The 21,300-nt window shown below is 38.2% G+C and overlaps 1 protein-coding gene across 1 annotated transcript in view; it reads right to left on the bottom strand.

Annotated features, from left to right (window-relative positions):
- The window catches only part of LOC102232428 (microtubule-associated protein 4-like), an 80,850-nt gene that overhangs the window by 21,163 nt on the left and 38,387 nt on the right, over nt 1-21,300 (bottom strand). Inside the window, exon 7 of the mRNA XM_023335044.1 lies at nt 160-494. Coding sequence (XP_023190812.1) covers nt 160-494 — 335 coding nt within the window. The remainder of the gene's footprint in view (nt 1-159; nt 495-21,300) is intronic.

Raw genomic sequence — 21,300 nt, 5'->3', positions numbered from 1 at the left:
TCAAAGATTACTTTGGAGTGGTAAGAGCATTTCTGTTACCACTGGATCAGCTGCCACCTTGACTGATGTGAGTTTGTGACCAGGGCGTGCGTAGGCGTGTGTGTGTGTGTGTGTGTGCGTGTGAAGGGCACTTTGGGTTGGTGTGTTACAGACGCTCACCTTGCTCTTGCTGTCGGCGCTTGGCACGGTTTTGCTGCCGTTGCCTGTGGGAGACTTGGCTGGGCCTTTTCCTCCCTTCTCTTCCTTCTTCTCAGCCAGCTTCTTATCCTCCTCCTTCTTTTCATCCTTGTTGGTCTTCTCCGGCTTGTCCACCTTCTCCGGCTTCTCGCTAGCCTTGTTGTTCAGCTTCTCCATCTTTTCCTCACTTTTGAGGATCATCTCTGGCTTCTGGTTCTTGTCAGTGTTGTTTTCCTTCTTGTCCAAGTTGTTGATCCTGTCCATCTTGCTAGAGATGATGTCCATCTTCTCCTGCTTCTCCTTGTTGTCAGATTTCACTGCCAAGGAAAGAGTTTTGTGGTCAAAGTTGGGCTAATTTTAATTTAATAAAGTAAGCTTCGAGAAAATAGCTGATAATACCAAATACATTGAGTACATGCAGTTTAGCTGGTAAAATGCCAAGTTTTTGAGAGAGATTTCAGAAAATGTGAATAACCTAATTTAAAATATATCTTGTAAAATGTAAATAAAAAACAGATCTGGTATAAACTAAATTGGGTTAAATAAAACTTAAGCTAACCTTTACCCCTTTACATCTTCTTGCTAAAGCCATTGTTACCAAACAGTTACTTTTGTATTAAATTATAAACAAGTCCACATTTTGGACAGTTTTGACCCGAAACATTAAGCAGCATGCTAGAAACCAGAAGTCAACAGTAACAAAACTAGACATTTTACCACAAAAATGCCTAAAGCTTTAACATCCATTGTATATTTTTTGTTCCTTTATCCTGGTAGATCCTGGAAATTAATATGCAAGTTGTAGAATATAAATTATTTCAGGTTAATGAGATTAGATACAATTTATTGAATTGATTAAACAAAGAAATTAATAATTTAATTTAAGTTGAAAACTTCAAGTGTAAAACTTGTAATATGTGAACATTATCTCTAATGTTCATATAGAGAACATTATATGTTCTCCATGTTCTGCCCTTATATGTGCCCTCACATATAAGAGCAGATATATTATCTATTGTTTAGGAAATGCATTTAAAATTGTGGTCATATTTCAAAGAAATCTGAAATTTTGTGACACAAACGGGCCTGTGTTTGGCTTATAAACAAAAGGCTTCAAGCTGAAGGCTGAGTTGATTAGTTTGCGAGTTTTCCTGCTGCTTAAAATACTTCATTTCTAATGGTTGAGAGGATAAAAACGAGGGTGACATTTTACAACGTCCTAAAATAGCTCACTAAAGAATTGATTAGAAAAGAGACATGTAAGACAAGTAAAAAGCTGATTGAAATGTGTGCATTCACATGCTAATTCTGTAATTACAAGAGCACCGATCATGTGGCAATGGCACGTTTTGACAGCAGCGGCTACAGATAACTGCAAAGACAGGTAGTGGGGATTTTTTTGGACTGTGCCAGAAAAAGTAGCAAAGTCTGGCAAGGGGTGTCTTGAACTCATTAGTCTTGCTCTGATCTGGAGGAAATTAATGCATGTTTTGTGGAATAAATGGATGCAGGTTTCCATCACTACAGCTAGGATCACAAAAGCTTAGCACACATTCTCACTGTTTGACCGTTAAGAGCACCGATTAAAGAAGAAGAAAAGTTTAACATTCACTGTGTTATTAAAGATACATGTTCACGTATGTCAAATTCAAAGCTAAAAATGAAATTATGTTCATTTGTCCATCACAATTTTAGTTTATCTCAAATGAAAAAGGCGCTTTAAGCATAAATTTAGTTTGACGCATTTAGGCTTCTTAGTCAGTGATTATTTAGAAACACATTTTAAATCCAGTTCAATCGAAATGAAAACATTCCTAATTTAAATTTCCTTGATACAGTCAATAATATCACAGAATAAATATCCATGTTCTAGAAATGAATCCACTCGAACGTGTTTCATTCTGACTTGAGTAAAGATGTATTATCTCTAACTTATTTTAAATATACCCTAATGACTTTAGTGACATGGTTATTGCAGTTTTTTCTCGCTTTCTTTAATGCTTACATTTGCACATACGTATGTTCACACACAAAAAAACAAACAAAAAAACTCAAACACTTCAAGCATCTAACAACTGAAAGCCTGAATAAATTCCTTCACTAAACAAAAACACATTCGCCTCGCGGTTCTGATAAGTGAAACAACTTTCACCGACAGAAAAGTATCACATCGCATCACTTCCTGGTTTCATCTGCACTTCTGTTATTTATAGATTTGAACATCCAAGTGGAAGATTCTATGTAGGTCGTGGCAGCAGATGATTCTGGGTCTGCTCGGTAAACAGGACAACCCATTTAGTCTAATGCACGGCCTTATGTAAGCGCGCACAATGGTGATAGGCTGTCTCCTCAAAATCCATGTCAGCGCGGTCATCCCCAGTCCTGACAGTAGGCGGTGTGGGAGGCACAGAGGTTTAGCATCTCTGCTCACTTCAGGATTTCAAATGCTAGCTTTTTTCTGCCAAAAAAATTTATTTTAATTCAAACTGCGAACAACACATTGCATTTGAAATATTCTCCAAAAAGATCTATTTTAAACTCTTTCTAACCTCAAAGTTGTAGAGATTAAATCTTTTCTCCAACTGTGAAAAGTTGTAGAGAAGAAACAGTTGAATGAAAGGAGTAGCACATATTTAACTCACACAGTTAAATATCGGAGAGTCTCTGATAAAGCTCAAATCCTGATGCTTCTTGTCAATCGCAGTCCAGGAATGTGGCTGTATTTTGTACATTTATATTTTTTAAAAATTATTATTTTTCTTTTTATTAAGGATGAAAAGCCTTAATAACCCTTAATAATAACGTGGGAGCAAAAGAAAGCAATTTGGACAATTGTAAAAAGTAATTACTGCTGTTGATAAATCACAAATTTACTATGATTGTGTTTTTTCTGGTTCAATTTTTCTAGCGACTGTCAAGCCTTAACACTGTGCTACAATCCTATAGAATCAAGAAATCTTCAAAAGAACCCAACTAACAACATTAAGTAGATTAAAAGATCTCAAAATGCAACACATAAAGCTTGGATCTAAAGAAATTCAGGAGCACATGAGAAACAAGGTCACCGGTACCATCAGTCACAAAGTCACCAACATTTCATTAAGTATGCACCAATGACTCGTCACAAAACAAACCAGAACAACATGCAGAGCACAGCAGGCCTCACTTAGCTTCATGTTTCAACATCACGAAAGAGAACGGGGGAAAACGGCTTCCATGGGAGGATCCAATGCAAAAACTACTGATGACCTGAAACGAGGCAAAGTTCCATCCCAAATTTCCCAAGAAGCATCTTAATGATGATAACAAATGGAGACTGGAAATCTGCTCTCCGTTAAAAAAATACTTAAAATCAATGTCCAGCAATAATTTATGGCATTAAGCTCAAGTGCATCTGGGTTGAACAGCAAGATCCGAACAATGCCGGCAATGCACCGCCGAAGGCCTTAACAATTTAAAATTACATTTCTGGAGTGAGCTTCACTCCAGACACACAAAATCTTACCAAGTATTTTTGTTTTGTTTCAAGCACAAATGTGTACATTAATTTACATACAGACATAATTAATTAATTTTTAATTTATAATAAGACAAAACAGGGAAAAAAGATAAGACTAAACATAATTACAAGTAACCTATCAGCAAGATATAAAAGTTTGTTTTTTGTCTAAGTTTGGACTTCAATATGATTCAAAAACTGTAAACTTAAACAGCTGGTATGGCTGAATTAAAATAATCTGCAAAGAATAATGTGAAAACATTTCTCCAAAGCAATGTAAAAGATTCGATAGTTGTCGGGATGAGTCGCACAAAATATTGCTTTTCTGAAAATTATCAGTTCAGTTTGACTAAATTAATAAAGTCTTCATTTGGGAACTCTTGATTTTTCAAATTTGATGACCTGAAATGTTTAAGGGCGACATAAAGAAACAACAGGAGAAACCTGAAACGGGAGAAATATATAGATTTTTTTGGAGCACTGTAGAAAGCATGCGGATAGACAATTTGGTCCTTGTCATTTTCCAATAAACTCTACTCATACTTATTGGTACAGGAGCAGAGTTTAAAAATATCTGGTTAGAGAGATGAGAAGAAACAAGGAAGGAAGGAGCAAAGTGATAATCAAAAGGAGAAAGACTCAGTCGCAATGTTTACATAAGTCTGATGGTTAAAGACAGACAGCTGGGAGAGAAAGGGTTAGAAAAGCACCAGCGCTCTTTGAGGCAGCCAACATGTCTGTTACCTAACCGAGAGTGGACAGGCCAAGCCACGGCATGCGGCGTCCCTTCATCTCCATCTGAACTCAACCGTCTGGCATCATTCCTGCTTTTCTCTCCTTTCTTTGATTCGTCTTCATTTGCCGCAGCAAATGAAGACGCAGCAAATGAAGACGACTACCACGACTACCTGATAGCACATGCAGCCTGTTGCTTGCTGCCATTACTTGACATACACTTATTGTGTTATTCTGACCTGTGCCTTCATGCTTGCTCAGTCTGTGAGCAAACATGGCTGTGTTCAATCTGAGGAAAGAAAAGAAACTGTGCAGCCGTTGTCTGGCGATGGAAAAGCAAATGCCACACGTTTGGTGTTCAGTTAAAGCCATTTAAAATCTGCATAAGTGACCTGCCTCTTCATCTTCCCCTGTAGCTGTAATGAAGCCAATCCCAACATGGCAACGTTAAGCTTAGTGCGATGAAAACTCATAACTTGCTCCTACTCTTTCCTAAACCCTCTCTGCAGCGTAGTCTCATGAATTTTAATGATCAGGACTCCCTGCAGTGTTTTGGTGTCTAACAAAGGAAATATGCATGATTAGAATCCATTTTCTTTAGAGAACAGCAAAGAAAAATAAGAAGAGATTTCAAAGACATAATGGAGCAGCCAGAGCCCTCCGACCCCTACGGCTCGCTTTCGTTTCTAGAGCTCCTTCTGTGATCCAAGCACATTGTATCCAGGTCTGTGAAACCAGAAATCAGCAAAGGGACGTCTAGAACATCCTCTCTGGCGACTGTCAAAGACAATGACATGTCAGGCAACAAAAACAAATTCCAGCAAATTACCACCGCCAAACAGATTTGTAGCAACTACTGTCTTTTCTGAGCTCATTGGCTACGTTTCCTCCTTGACACTGTGTTCAAAAAGGTCTCATAAATCATGATCTGGTCTTACCCGATAATGTGCAAAGCATTGTTCTGATATGTGATTAAAAAAACAACAACTAACACTAACTTAGATCAATTAAAATCTTAAAATCAAACCCGTAAATCTCACATTGTGTTATAAATATATTATGTATGGGTAACGTACTGACAATCAGAGTTACAATGCTATATCTGTTCTGAATATATATGCAGTCTGCTTCATTTGCACAAGCTGTACTCAAAATGTTAGCCTGTAAAGCAGAGGTTGGAATATCAACGCTTCAGATTAGCAAACTGGTGATTTGTTGCTTGTAAAATTGTAATTTTTAGTGCTGTGCCACTGCACACAACAGCATCAGCCTAGTGACTCATCCGGCATTGAACTGCAGACTGAAAAACTGCAGACTAAAACGTACAGCTGCTGGCAATCAGCTGCAGCTGCTGATGGAATAACTGTTTGTGGTGGAGAGAGCAAAATATAGAGAGGACTTCAAATTAACTCGCAGTCTTGCACATTTAGGCAATGGGCTGTAAGATACGTTTGGTTGTTCTAAAAAAATTATGCTGAATTTGTAAAAATTTTGCTTTTTATTTGTAAAAAGTATAAATATCCTTCCACTTCACAAATACATTGAAATTTTTCATAATGTGACGGAATGTAAAAAAATTCAAGGTCTCTAAATAGTTCGAAAAGTTGCTGTATTTGTACATCCTGTGGGGGGTGAGTACGTCATTACTGAAATAACACCTGCTAATTGAATAAGCATCAGTGTCACTGTTAAAAATCTGAATTTTTATGTTAGATTTGCTTCTCCCTGAAATCCAAAATATAACTTAAAAAAAAAAAGTTAATTGTATATTATCAACAAATAAGATTTATTTACAGCAACTTTGACAGAAGATCAGTTTTCAAAGTCTGGACTTTGTCGCAAGAAACATAAAAGGTGAAAAACTTTTGAACTTTTGAACAATACAGATTGTTTTGCAGGAAACAATCTGTATTGTGGCACATGAAGTAAATGGCAATGTGTTAAAACAAGTTGACCGTAACTCGATTCATCGATTGCTCTTTTGTTGTATGTGGGACGAACTACGCCTGCATGTTTGCTCACAAAATGCAATAAGAGTTGCAGAAATTGAGCTCTTATCTTCAAAAAGAAAGCAAGGCCAGATTCTGTACAATAAGTGCATGGTGCAGCTGCTGGGTTTGTTAACCACAGAGAATAGTGAGAGAATCCCAGACAAGACTTCACTCTGAAAAGTGTTTCGCTTTGCATTTAAGCTAATGATCAGAGCATTAAATGTGTCCTTTTTAAATAAATAAAATGATTTGGATTTATGACTGTTTTTTCTGAGGAAATAAAGGGGTGCAAACATGCCGTACGCCCCTCCTGTTGGCCTGTTCTTGGCTCCGATGCTACACCTGGAGCAGTTCACCTTCACTCTCCTCCAACTGCACAATAACAAGCTGCAGACGGTCACAAGCAACGAGCTATAACTTTGTGCCCTCAGATTGTTTTCGTCTGGATTTGCCATCTGCCCTCATTTTATAAGAAACATAAGACCAAAGATAGATACATGGTTTATCAATCACACAGTGCAGCTGAAAAAATGAGGATATGAACGACTGCGTCAGAAGTGGTTCTAGCATGAATGCTGCTCAGGGAAAGCTCCTCCTTTTGCATAAGTTAATGTAAAACAAAACCAACCAGAAGACGTAAAGCACAATTCTACAACAGGTTCAGGTTTCTGCATCACAAAGTCTTGACACCTTCAACACAGGAGCCAGATTGTGTCAAAAGTGGGGAGCAAATTTTGAAAAATGTAGAACCTCAATAACACCCTAGACTCCTGTTTGGTAGCCACCATGCCATTAACCCCCAGCACCAAAAAAATAAATAAATAAACCACACAAAAACCAAGCAAACAATTATAAACAATGTGTCTGATGTATGGTCATATTCAGTCAATTAGAACATGAACTTGCTGGAAGAATAAAATCATCATAAGTAACAGAAATAAATGCTTGAAAACATCAATAATATATGTATATATACATATATAAGATATATTGCAATCTATTAAATATGGCTGTATAATAGAAATGAATATGAAAAATGACTTGTCTGAAAGACACCCTGGTGCTCTGACTGATGCCAAAACGCAACACATCCTGAAAACCAATCAAAATTCGAGAAAACATCTCAGTGGTGAGGTGGGGGCTAATCCTGTGCTAGAAAGCTATTACCTCTGTCTGCCACTCTTTTTTGTTTCTTTTTTGTATACATACCTTTTGTATGTGTGTATTAGTCTGTTACTTTCTTTTGGTGATGAATGATCTTAGAGTACGGACATGATGTTTACTCTGTTTGTCTATGTAGGCGTTTGCCTTTAAAAATCTGTAAGATTCACGTCAGTGAACGCTGCTCACCTACGCACAGATAAACGCGCGCTCACACAGGAGAGTGCCTACACAAACGCAGACAGACACAATGCTAGAAATAGCTGCTCTATATTTGAATGAGTACAGAGTCAATGTCTAATCAATGTCCCCGCTTTCCTGGTGGCTGTAGACTGAAAAGCAGAACACCATGCTCTGGATGATTCCATGAGACCGAAGATACAAAAATAAACAATGGAAATGGAAATAGCACATTTCAGTTTTAAATGAAGAAAACTGATGCATGTTACTAGATTTATAATAATAAAGATGCAAATCTCAGTCTTTTAATTTCAACATTAGCTTTAACACAATTTCCCAGCCATCACCAGAGAATATTAAAACATAATTAACTTATTGTTTGACAATTCTCAAATTAAATGAAATACAGCAATGTTACAAGCCCTAAGGAAAACCAGCATTCCCACTGATTTAACTTGTTAAGATCCTGTCAGGAAAGAAAATATTAATAGTGGGGTTTTAATTTTCTATGTCTTTATGGAAATTATTGTTTACTTAACCCTGTCTGGTAAAACGTTAGGGGTAGATTAACTTTATTTAAACTAAGTGCTGTTGTGTCAAAGGAGGAAAGCATCTTTGAGCCAGATAAGCTTTGAGACATTACATCCACTAATATAATCATTTTCTTCTAATTACCCATTTTGCTACTCTCATTCCATTTTTTTCATGATTGTTAAAAAGGCTACACCAATCTATAAAACATCACAAATTAAAACTACTTATCTCTTGTTATGAAAGTCAGATTACTTGTTTGAATTCAGATTTCCCATTCATACAACAAAAAAACTCCATTTGCTGTTTTACATTCAGTGTAATGGCCTTCACAGAACAGTCTGTACTTTTGTTTTAGAGAAACAAATCTTCATCTTCCTGCTTTTAATTTTTTAACATTTTATTGTGTGAATTTTACGTTTGATGAGTTTGGGTTCGATGAAGATGCCAAACAGACGAATGAGCCTGCAGTGCAAACAAATCCCCACCTATGTCTGAGGTACATGTCATTTTACAGGATAATTGTAGAAGATTAGCTTAAATTTCAACTACGGACAGCAGAGCTACAGAAACACTGACACTTTGCTCCTCCCCTCTGTAGGAGAGGCTAACTAGACAATCATGGCTGAGAATCAAAACAATTAACCTTTGTTGGAAGTTTTCAACTCTGGTGACATGGCAAGTACATCCAAAGAACAATCTTTCTCCTCAAAACAGCAAAGGCATTGTGTGGAGATAATTTATATAAAAGCGATAAACAAGAAGAGTCAAAGTCATGCTATAACTTATCTGCCAAGTCATAACAAAATTAGCAGCCAATATGGCTAAAAATTTAATAACACACATTTCACTGTTAAACAGTGGACCCAGACTGAGGCTGCCCATAAAAGCAGAAACAAGTCAGAACCAGTGGCAATGTACCCTGCTGATTGTGGCTGATCAAAGAAAATATGAAGCAAAATCACTAAAAAAAAACACAGAAATGGGAGACTTTCCAAAGACAGTTGAATTGTTTAGTAGTTACTGTTTCTTTCCTGATTAACACATTACAATAAGTTTTTCTGATTAACTTTAGGAGGACCGTTATTTCCTCAGTAGACATCTACATTGAAAAAGGTTATGCAGTGTCAGAGTTGAACTTTTAAAATTAATATCATAATAGTTCTAGTTCTAATTGGTTGACACCAGCAACAGACATTAAAAGATTAAGTTACTTGTGAACATGAGGATATTCTCATATCTAATACGTTAGCTCATGTTTTAGTCTCTCATTTGACCCCAGCCACATACCAAACAAGAAAAATATCTTACCGGTGGTTATTGTCATAGTGTCCTGGGTACCTCTAGCCAGTGTTCCTACAGGAGTTGGAACAGGAAGTAGAACATTGGTTTCACAGCTCCCATGATGTCTCTTAGGGGGAGGAGAAGATGGCACCACAGGTGACATCATTAAAGGAGTTGAGATCATTGTTGCCGTTGAAGCAGAGCCTTCAGAACCGTCTGTAACCGTGAGAGATCGACGGACAGCTACATGAGGGTAAGAGGGTCTGGGATGGCAGGGTGTTCCCATTGGGATGAAATCTGGCGTGCTGGGTGCCATCACTTGTGTGATGGCCATGCCAGTAGGGTATGCCCCGGCCATTACCATGGGAACAGATAGATGTGAGCAGTCAGACATTGCACGTCTCACTGCAGTTCGCTGAGGGATGTCATTACCTCTCATTGTTTTGGTGTCTCTGTTTGTTGTATCCTCATGGTGATTTAAAGCCTGTTCCGGACCAGGACTTACAACTCTTTTCTCGGATACATTGCTTTTTGGTGGAGCACATGTTGCTGCTCCCGTTTGAGTACGGCTTAAGTTTTCTCTGTCTGACCTGTACCCTCCTACAACACTCAGCCCTGCATTACCAGCAGCTCTGTTGGGTGGAGACAGAGATGCAGGTGCATGTCCTGTGGGCAACGCGGTGCTAGCTTTGCTACCTGTTAGCTCAGACACAGAAGGAGCAGGTACCTCTGTACCTGACTTTCCTAAGTATGGCTTGAGTATTTGATTTCCAGGCTTACTTGCATTAGAATCTTCCTTCAGAGTTTTCAACAAACTTCCAGTTGTTATCCTCTCATCCTCTTTTTTTACTTCATGTGAAACTGTATCTCTGGTGATGGATGGATTTAATGGTATTTTTTCCTGATGTTCTGAGACCGGTGAGAAGATGTGTCCTTGGACAGCTTTTTGTGATCCCTGAAGGTAAAATCCGTCCATATTTTGCTGGAGATCGCTCTGTCCAAATGGCTTAGGATCAATGACAGAATTCGAAAAGACTCTCCCTGGTGAGAGAGAAGGGGAAGGTGATGTTGAAGTTGGGGAGGAGTGTGACGACAGGGGGCTGTTGGGGCTCTGTCCTGCGCTCCCTAATACACCCCCAACCACTCCCACCTTAAGTCCATCTTCCTTTGGCCTTTCTGGTCTAGACCAGTCATCCTCTATGTTCAACAACGGTGTGGTGAAGCTCGGGGTTCCTGATGCCATCATCCCCGATGAATTCCCCTCAGTGCTGCCTCGGCCTAATTTCCCCTCATCTTCCATCAAAGTTATTCTGGATCCTGTCTGTGCTGTGGCAGTGGCTCCTCCTGGTGCCATCTGGCCTTGGCAATGCCAGTCACCGTGGCGGGGAGCAGCTGGACTGGACGGTGACAATGGAGAAGAGGCCATCACAGCAGGGATGCTGGCACTGGAGAGAGTACCGGGAGGTTTGTGCTGCTGTTGTTGATGCTGCTGCTGATACCCGCTGGAAGGTTGTCCATACCCACTGTTTCCATTAATGATGCCAGGCTGCTGCCAGGGTGAGCCAGAAAGGAAAGACATTCTCACGCACTGCAGTGGGTCTTCCTCTGTTGATCTTCTCTCCAACCTGTTTGCTTGTCAGCCTTTTTCTGCTCCCTTAGTTATGGTTGTCCTTTTTGATTCCTCTTCCTGTGTCCTTAGTTGCTTTCTTCTGCTTCAAGTGTCCTATTACTGCTGTCCAGGAGGCAGAGGAGTCTTCACTTACCAAACAGTTGTGATCTTGAGAAGTAGAGAAAAGAAATGCTCCCCTGTCTACTTTAGAGTGATTCCTTGCAGTTGTTTGTGTGTGTAACTGCATGGATGTCAGGCATGTAAAGTGCATGTGTGCTTACAGGCGAAAGGAAAGAAGTGCATGGCAGTGAAAAAGCGAAAGTGTGCGTGTGTTTGTGTCTGGTTGTCTCAGCTTCTCTGTGAGCGCTGCACAGATCAGCTGTGGGGCTAAATTGCACCTTGTTCTCTCTTTCTCTTTCTCTCTCTCTTTTTGACATCACAAAGTCACATGACCACCCTGAATATTCCCTCATTCGCTGGAGCTAAATTTCAGCATCCAGCCCCCGGTGACAAACGTGCTCAGGCAGACACAAACTAAGAGACAAGTGTGTACACAGTTACACACACAAACGCAAGCACAATGCTGTTGGCAAAAACAGAAGCACATTTGCACACACGCCCACACACGCACACACACACCAACTGATCTGTGGTTGTCACAGCTGCTCTGCTGCTTTGTGACAGCCACTGGTCACATGTTGATTCATAGTGAGAGACACAAGGAGAGATTAGCAAGACATAACTGAAGACTGTTATCATCCTGACTGACTGACTCAGGCAAGAATAAAAAAATGTTCTTGTGACTCATTTTGTTGACTCCTAAAGAAGTTTATTCCATTTGGATAAAAATGTAAAATACTCACAGATTAGGCATTAAGCTATGAACAACAGCAGATATTTTTTTTTTGTTTTTTTTGCCACAACCACTTTGACCCACTGAGGGATGAACTCCACCAGATGCCTGGAAATGTGCTGTGACATCTCGCTTCCAGATGTGATGGAGCTACATGTAGATGTCATGTCTTGGAGCAGTAAGTGGCATATTGGGGCCTTCTTTGCAAAATGACCTAAAGTAGTATAGAAAATATTTGGGTTTGGGCAAAGATCTATTGCTCTATAATAGGCTTACCACTGTTCTTGCTTCGGATCATGATCATGATAAAGACAGCTACAGATCAGGTAAGGTCTACAAACCTCTGTTTTGGGGGAGTCAGTCGCTCATCTAACCTCTGCAAATTATCCCTCGATAAAGTCATTCAAATCGTAGCACTTGCTTTTTTCCTTCTGCCAACAGTGAAAGTGTCACATACTGAAAAAAAAAATCAAGTCAAATGTCACTTTTCAAAATGCCTTATTTATGTATACTGATTAAATGTAAGAATTTTGTTAGCTATTCTTTGATAACTGGACTAACGAGGAAAACTGGAAAACCTGGACTAGTTTAGATATTCAACTGAGTGATTAAAAAATTGTAAACAGTGTCCTAACTTAGTAAATGGACTGAACTTATATTGAGCTTTTCCAGTCATACTGACCGCTCAAAGTGAGTGGGAATTTGAGGTTAAGTGCCTTTGTACAGGGGAACATCGACTTGTGGCAGAAAAAAGCTGGAATCAAATGTACAACCTTGTAGCAGAGCATTATAACAATAATAAAGGATTCAGAAACTCCTCAGAGGCAGTACAATTAGAGAAGCACTAGAGAAGAGTCTGAATTTTAAAATTATATTCTTGTGACTCATTTTGTTGATGCTCACTGACATTCATAAAGCACCGCTCCTGAGATCTGAAAAACCAATCAGAATATTGGGTTCCAGCCCTGCATAGACTCGTTAAAATGGGATGTTGGTTGGCTACAAAAAACAAACCACATGTTAAAGCGGAAAAAAAATAAAATAAAAAAATCAGACAAAAACTATTAAAAGTGAACATGCAACATGGGCAGATGCAAAAGGAATATATTGCTGGAAGCGAGGAAAGGAAAAAGTGGATTTAAAAAAAGAGAGTAAGTGTTTTAGGTTGACTTTTATAGACTGGAGGGAGCCAAGACAAAATTTTGGACACAAGATGCATCAAGATTTATCCACTGGATTAATAATTCATCGGCTACCTCTTACTTCTGTGTATAGTGTGCTTAATAGGCAAAAGATCATGCAAAAGATAATAATAGAAAGCATTTTAGCTGCTATTAAAATGTCTACATTATTCTGGTGGGTTTCACAATTTAGCCATAACTGGTTAGACATTTGCATCAGACTTTTTTTTGCTTTTATAAAATTATAAAGTTTTAAAAACTCTCAACTTTGAAATAAGTGTCTTTTTTAGAGCAAAGTGTTTAAATACATGCACTTAATGATCCAACGAATAAATAGCAGAAACTAAAAACCGGATCTTCGACAAAGATTTATGCAGCAAAGTTTATCTACAAACTGCCAGCCTACAAAGGGTGTCAAGTTTCTTCATTAATGGGATGAAAAATGATATTTGCAAACATCCTGGTGGTTTATGACTGGAAGGTTTTAGAAATGTTCTAAATATGACAAACTACCGTTTTATCCTCTGACACCAAATTAGCAAAAAGGAAACTTTGTAGCTTTTTTTGAACACAGATTTGGGTCAACATCTGCAGTGGGAGACACTGGGAGTACGTTCAACTGATTTCAGAAACTTTCACATCTTAGCAGTTTTACTGTTTATGTATTTGGTTGTGTAATAATAAAAACTTAAGGCCATCTGCAGATATGCAACTTATAAGAGGACTCCATGTTACGACTAAGCACATAAATAAAAAAAATCTGACAATTTCCACCTTTTAAAATTAGATTTATACTAACAAACCTCCATGTTTAAATGTGTCTCAAATGTTTTTAAATTATGTTTAATAATCTCACAAACTCTGCTCAGGATTTATAATCCAACTTTTCAAGCAGGATTAACGAGCCTCTGATAGCAAACCGTCTTCTCTTCCACCCTTTTCTTTCCATATCGCACACATTTTTAGTTCTTAGCGCACACACAAATCGTGTGTGTGTGTGTTTGTGAGTGGGGCTAACATCAGGAGGTTTTGTATTTAGCTATTATTATACACCGAGGAAGTGCAAATTGAAAAATCCAGGTATAGTCAAGAAATTTTACTGAGGTTTCAAAGCCGCGCAGCATCATAAAGAGCCTGTGATCGGTGCAGATCAAGAGGCTTAGAGCCGTACAACCACATGGTAGTCAACATTTTCTTTCACAAAATAAACCGTATTTTCTTTTGGCTGCTCCCAAAAATACCACAAGGGAATCTCAGCTGTTTTAAAAAGAACTGAACTTGTTAGAGGATTGCAAAGACCCAAAGTGTCTTCTATTTACACTTGATATTCTTACTTACTTGATAGTCTTACTGTAGATTTATAAGATAATTAGTGAAGAGTAATGTCTCGTCTTGTTCCAGAAACAGTTGCTGGTCCTGTGTTAGTCCTGTCCTTTCTTTAATACTGCTACCAAGATTTAGTGCCAGTTTAAGAGTAAAAATAAAAAAATAAAAATCCTCACAGTCCAGCTGAAACATTTACATAACAGTATGGTGGAAAAAAAAAAGATAAATTACTATTTAAAATCCGTAGCACCAAAGATATTACCACCAATAGTTTGAAACAGAGATGTGAACTTGACGTGAAAAACAAACAAAAAACTGCTAAGCTTTGTGTTGATATTTTAATGTTTTCTCAGTGAAGATCCATAAGTGAGTATTTATCAGAGAATATATTATAACACCATTCTTCACAACACATTTCCAACGATAGCTAGAAATCTTTTTTCTGCGTCTGAAAATAAGGTTGGGTGAAGTCTGTTTCACTTTTATTTTACTGACAATTACACAACTTCTTCAAGTTGAGCCACGACCTTCTTCATTATCTTTGCAGCGAAGAGGTTCGTGGTAAATCGGGAGGAGTTGCAGATCCATGTGGAAAACGGCCCAGTCAAAATCTAAATTATTGTTCTAAAATTGCTGTTCAGTTGAGTTTTCTCACAAAGAATGGAAAAAACACTTAATCTTCATGCAAGGCTGATTAAGACACAATTCCTAAAACCTTTAGCTGTAGTTCCACACTTGTTTCTTAAAAACAAATGCATAAAACACTCGTCAGATATTTCTGTACAAAAAAGATTTTGCAAACTCTGCATTGTTTTCTTCCTACTTGACATATGTACGCAACCTTGGTCTATTCCAAGGTTAGTCTAAAAATATAAATTGAAATTTCTATTAATAGCATGAAGAAAAATAAAAATAAAAAGTTAGGGGGGATGTATACTTTTGCCAGGAGACTCAGACAACCAGTGAACATGTAAGCAAAAGTTAAAAGACCAAGAGTAAGTTCAGAAGAAGTCAGATATAAGCATACTCTTAAAAAGAGGACTTTTTTCCCAATAAAAGAAAAGACTTTTTAAACTCCACTATCATCTCTCCTCCGTCTCGCAGCATTCCCACTTTTTCCCCTCGATACACCCAGGACTGAGCAGAAACATCAGGAGCAGCAGCTCGTCAAGCATGACTGACAATGAATGAATCTCATTACATAATCATCCATAAACAATTTGCCCACTGTAATCACAGAGGGACAGTGAGCCACGGACAGGAAGAGGAAGACATTAGAGGGTTGCTTGATTTCATAATACAGGACAGGATGGATATTTAGCAGGTTAAAACCGGCTCAGAGGCTGCTGGTGTGAACATTCAAAGGGATTATGTGGTTAAGAAGAAAAAGCCCTAAATCTTAGACCCAAGGATGTTTTTTTTGTTTTTTTTAAGAGGAGGCAATCTAGTATAAAATTTAAAAGACACAAAGAACTGGTTACCATTTTATCATGTCACATGTAAAATACTGTAAAACTTTTTAAGTAATAACATTTCAAACTGGATTTGTGCTGGAATGTAAACCAGTCGGTAAATGTGGAACTGACAGGGACCTTTAATGTATACTCCTGCTGATTTAGAGCCCTTTTCTGACATGATTAACACAGCAGTGGTTTCTTCTGTCTGTTAAAAGCATTATATCCAATCATTAAGACTGCAGTTGCTTTTTCGCTTATTTTCCAAATGCTTCATATAGACATGCCTCTAAAACTGGAAACACTGGACAACAATTTAGAAAAAAAATCCAAAAACAACAAAAAAAAACAAATAATAGATCATTTCCTAAGAGCATCTTATAAAATTTTAAGTAGTCCAACCTTATGAGGAATTAGAAGGGATGTGTGTTTGTTATGAGGATGGATCTGACTGGGTCAGAAAAGATCCAGGACAGGGAGCTGGATCTTGGATCATGTCTAATTAGGACATGTTATTGACACACTTAGGCGCCACCATATTAATGGAGAGCTGTGCATGTAAAAATGGCTCCATGTTTCACTGCAGCTGCTCAGAGAGAAAGGGTGTAACACCTTTGTATCAAAAATATTCTTGTTTCAAAGCGTTAAGCTTTATTGTTAAAAGTTATAGTGGCATAATGTAAAGTTGTCTGTTGCCAGCTTTTCAGCCAACAAATTATGCCAGCGTTAGAATCATATTGTTAGTTTATTTTGTACCTGTAAACAGTTGAAGCCCAAGTACTTAACCACTGTTTTCAGTTTATTTCTCTTCACTGATTAATTGTGGAAACAAATTCAAATGTCATGTACGCTTTAACTTCATGTTCAGAAGGTTTTATATTACACCCTATTTCCATCAACCTCATTTGGTCTAGTTGACTCCAGAAATGTTCACAAGTATTTTTTTTTTTTTTTTTTACCAGGTTCAAGTTATGTCTCAGCTCTTTTAAGAGGAAAGTCAAATTCAGTTCTCAAATCTAGCCTGCCTATGAGACTGCCCCGCCGTAGGTTAAGGTTAAGACAAGAGGATAATATGTTCGATGTAGGTTTATTTTTTCAGAAACATTTAAAAGTCATTCAGCCAAACGTTCAGTTGGAGAGACTTTAAGTAGTTCAATATTATGAGGCTACAGCTAACATGGACAGATCGTTATAAACTATTAATCGTGCTGAAAGTCAAGCAAATTCTTTCAAAAGAAGAATATATATATGTTTGTGGAAATGTCCACAAAGAGAAACAAAAGAATTTACATTTTAAATTTATGCTGCATGAACTGTGATCAAAGGACTGAACATGTTGTCTTTGATAAATCATAAGACTACAAAGTTGACATTTAAGGCTCGTTTTTCAAATACACATCTTCTGCCTTTTCTACCAGTCAAGGTCAAACCTGTTGTCCGTTCCATTACATAACATCCCAACAGGAGCTGAATAAATCACAACAAGAAATGACTCAACCTTGAAATGACCTTAAATATAAAATGTTAATGTCTGAAAGCATGTGTTAGCATGCTACATCCTAACAAAAAATGCTTCGCTAGCTATATCTAAAAGGTAACATTGCCTTCAAGATTATAACAGCAACAATAATGTTAAATACTGTGGTCCCATTAAACAGAGCATCACAGAGCTGGGAGCACAGCTGACAGATAAGATTAGCTCTATTATTAACACACTCACACTTAGCCTTTCTGCAGCGCCGTGCTAGTCATGCATGTTAGCCATGTGTGGTAGGACCCCTCCATTTATTTTAATTAGTCAGTTCATGCACCAACACAACCACACTGACTGTGCCTCCTTCACGTGTTAGATTTGTTCTTGTTATGAATCACACTTCTACAGGAGTTCATCTTACAGGATAACGTGTGAAAGACACATTAGGAGAAATAGCTGATGTTACTATTAATCTTATCAATTCACTGCTACATCTGATCAGATGCAATACAAAATATCTCTGACAACTCGAGCAATGTTGATTTCTTCTAAAACTTTCAGCAACAAATTGCATACCGGAAACGCTAAGAGAAAAAGAGAGCTAATAAATGCATCACACACAAATAATTACTCTTCAGGCGGTGTGTAATTGCGGTAAAAAAAAACAGAAAAAGTCCCGTCTTTGAAGGTCACGGATTGCATTGCATCGCATCGACTGACTAAGGACGAAAACAGAAAAAGGAGACACTACAGCTGGTTGCCCATGGTGCTGGGCAGAGCGAAGGAGTGAGCAAGACTGTGGGTGGGAGGGGGGAGGCAGCTGCGGGGATGTGGAGGATCTTGTCAGAGTGAGTCTATTTTTAGTCTCTGAGCTCACTGCCTGTCACACCCAGTCCAACCCTTCTCGACCATCCCGCCCCTCCTCAACCCTCACTTGCAGAGTCTCGTTGTTTCCACGGCAACCGCCTCCCACATCTCCCTGACGACGCCCTCCTAGTCCACCAACAACCCAACAAACCTCCCGCCCCCTGCCCCTAACCAACGAGATCTAAACCCAATTCGTCGATGTGGTGATTATTACAGTACTGCAGCGACACAGGGAGTCTGAGCGGAAGAGGGGAAGAAGTGAGGTGGATGGAGGAGACATAAAGGGCAAAGACGCGGAGGGGGATGGAGAGATGGGAAGGAGACGATACTGCGGGCAAAAAAGGAAGAGTAAGAAAGGTGGCTTGGTCCACACAGGAGATAAGGAAGACAGGACAGGAATCAAGGAACAGAAGCCTGACGTTAAAGAAACAGCAGATTAAACTTAGTTGGAAAATTGTAATTGCGTCAGCATCGGGGGGGAGGTTGGAGGTACAGACAGAAAAAGAAACGTGGAAAAAAGGAGGCAACAAGATAGAGGGAGAAATGGAGGACAAGAAGCAAAAATAATCCACCCTTAAAATTTCACTGCGGCACAGCTCCAGCTGTAGAGGAATTAATCTGGTCTCTATAAGGTGCCCCACATGCAACAATTTGATACAGAAAACACAATAACAAAAACTGATTGCTTGTAGCACAATTTACAATGTCAAAGTGATAAAACGCTACTTGAATGTTGATTGATTTCTGCTGTGCATAAAGAGCAACAAATCTTTTTCATAATACATTTTGGTATTTTAAAATGCATGACGTGCAGGAATATTACTAAAACACCCATCAGTTACTTGACTGGATATATCATTTTACTTTAAATAACCTGCTTAGTTTTTTGTTTTACTATAGTAAGTGAAACAATTTCCCAAATAGTTACTCTTCTGCAGCAACCCCTGAGATCAGAAGTCTGACCTAAAGATATCTAGATGCTTCTTCTACATCTATAAAATGCCATGATAGATGAAGTGATGAACTATTTGCAATTCTGTCTCTAAGACTAAAATATGAAGTGACATACAAACTGGTTCTGTTACAGAGGTCTTGTTTTGGTATACATAATATTCAAATAATGATGTAAAATCAAACTCAAAGTAACTGATCTGTATCCCCACTGATGCTTTTTCAATGAATATCAGAGTACCGGATTAAACTCTTCTCCTAGTAAGTGCTGTTGGTGTTCTGTCTCTAGTTTTACAGTTTTATAATACAAGATATAATTTGTTTTCTGTAAATCCTATCATTCTGTCATATGGCTAATTGGAGCTATCAACAAGTCATATAAAAAGCTAGTAAACAAGCTAGCATTAGCTTAGCACCTTAAGTACTTTGCCTGCATAAAATCTCATCAGTATAAGCAAGACATGAAAATATGAATAGAAATAGAAGAAATAGATTCATTGTCCCACACAGGAAATTCAAGTGTACCAGCAGCAAGTCAAAGACAAGGAGAAATCATGCATATTCACACAAAGACAAAAGATATAAAAATAAGAATAATTTACAAAGAAAAGTATCGTAGCATACTCAGGTGAATAGAAAAGTGCACCTGAGTAATTTAAAGAAAGAAATGTACAAATGTGTTTTTGTCTTAAAAAAAACCCCAGAAGAGTTATAGGTGAAAAAAACTGCAAACAAAATGTTAGGATAATTTTATTATCATTGTTACATTAGTAGTATTACTAGTACATTTATAGGTTCATTTATAGGTTAAAGTGAACATGTGTGTGAGAAAGGGCTAACCTTTCTTTAACCCTTAAAACTAGTTCTTTGAAGATGGTTTTCTGATGAGTTTTCCCTAGTCGTAAACATGCGTTTGTTTATACTGTGTGCCCCCCTACATAGAGATTTCTTAGTCGTAAATCTACCTTTTGTTATGCGTTAGTTCCTGAGTGACTGCTGATCTTATCAGCACCAGCCCCCTTTCTTTTGTTTTGTGTTAATAAAAGGCAAGTTCTACTGCAGAGTTTCAGAACACATGGTGAGCTGTTCAGAGGAGCAGTTCGCTGTGTCTTCTCCTTTTGCAAAAGCTTGGTTGAAAACTCAAACGTTGTCTGTGGTTCTTTCTTTGTATTTTAGGTAAACAAAAATACCCATCATACACAGGTATGTGTAAGTAACAGAAGGAATGTTATTGGAAGTGAATAAAAACTGCTAATGTCAGCAGGTATGTAAACTTTAATGCTTTTGTTGGGAGCGATGATGGTTATGAAGAACGTAGTAACAGGTCTTTCTTGAAAATGCAAGTTTATTTTCTAGAGATTTATTCTATATAAATGAAAGTAAAATATATAAAACTAGCAGCTGCTTGGAGGAAGGATACCTAGTATGCAGCTGTCCGTCATGGAAGGTGCTCAGTTCAGAAAAATACTATAATTGATTAAAATAAGGTCTTAATTAGAAATTGCCTGAGTCCAATTTTTTTCCACAACATTATCTAGGACAGGGGTGCCCAAAGTGGGTCCTCGAGGGCCGGCATTCTGCATGTTTTAGTTCTCTCCCTGGTTTAACGCACCTGGATCAAACAATGGCTCGTTAGAAGGCCTAAGAAGAACATTGACATCCTGAGAAGGTTGTTACTACCACCAGGGAGAGAACCAATGCATGCAGGGTGCCGGCCCTCGAGGACCGACTTTGGGTCCCTGATCTAGGACATTCTGCTGAGAGAATACTTTTCTGATGATGGCATTTCTGCTGAAGTACTGTGCTTGATATTTTTCCAGACAATCAATTCCAAATTGTTTATTAAATCTAAAACAATGACTTTAGAAAATCAGCACCTCATCACACAGTAGAAGGGGATTTTAATTTATTTTATTTACCTTTGAAATCAAAAGCACAATCTGGAGTTATTTGTTTCTGAACAGAAACCTCAGTTTCCTGATGTAGCATTTGTATCTGTCAGCTATTCAAGGGCAAAACATTTGGAA

Source organism: Xiphophorus maculatus, chromosome 6, assembly GCF_002775205.1.
Source record: "Xiphophorus maculatus strain JP 163 A chromosome 6, X_maculatus-5.0-male, whole genome shotgun sequence".
Lineage (NCBI taxonomy): Eukaryota > Metazoa > Chordata > Actinopteri > Cyprinodontiformes > Poeciliidae > Xiphophorus > Xiphophorus maculatus.
This window is presented reverse-complemented; position numbering and strand designations above follow the sequence as displayed.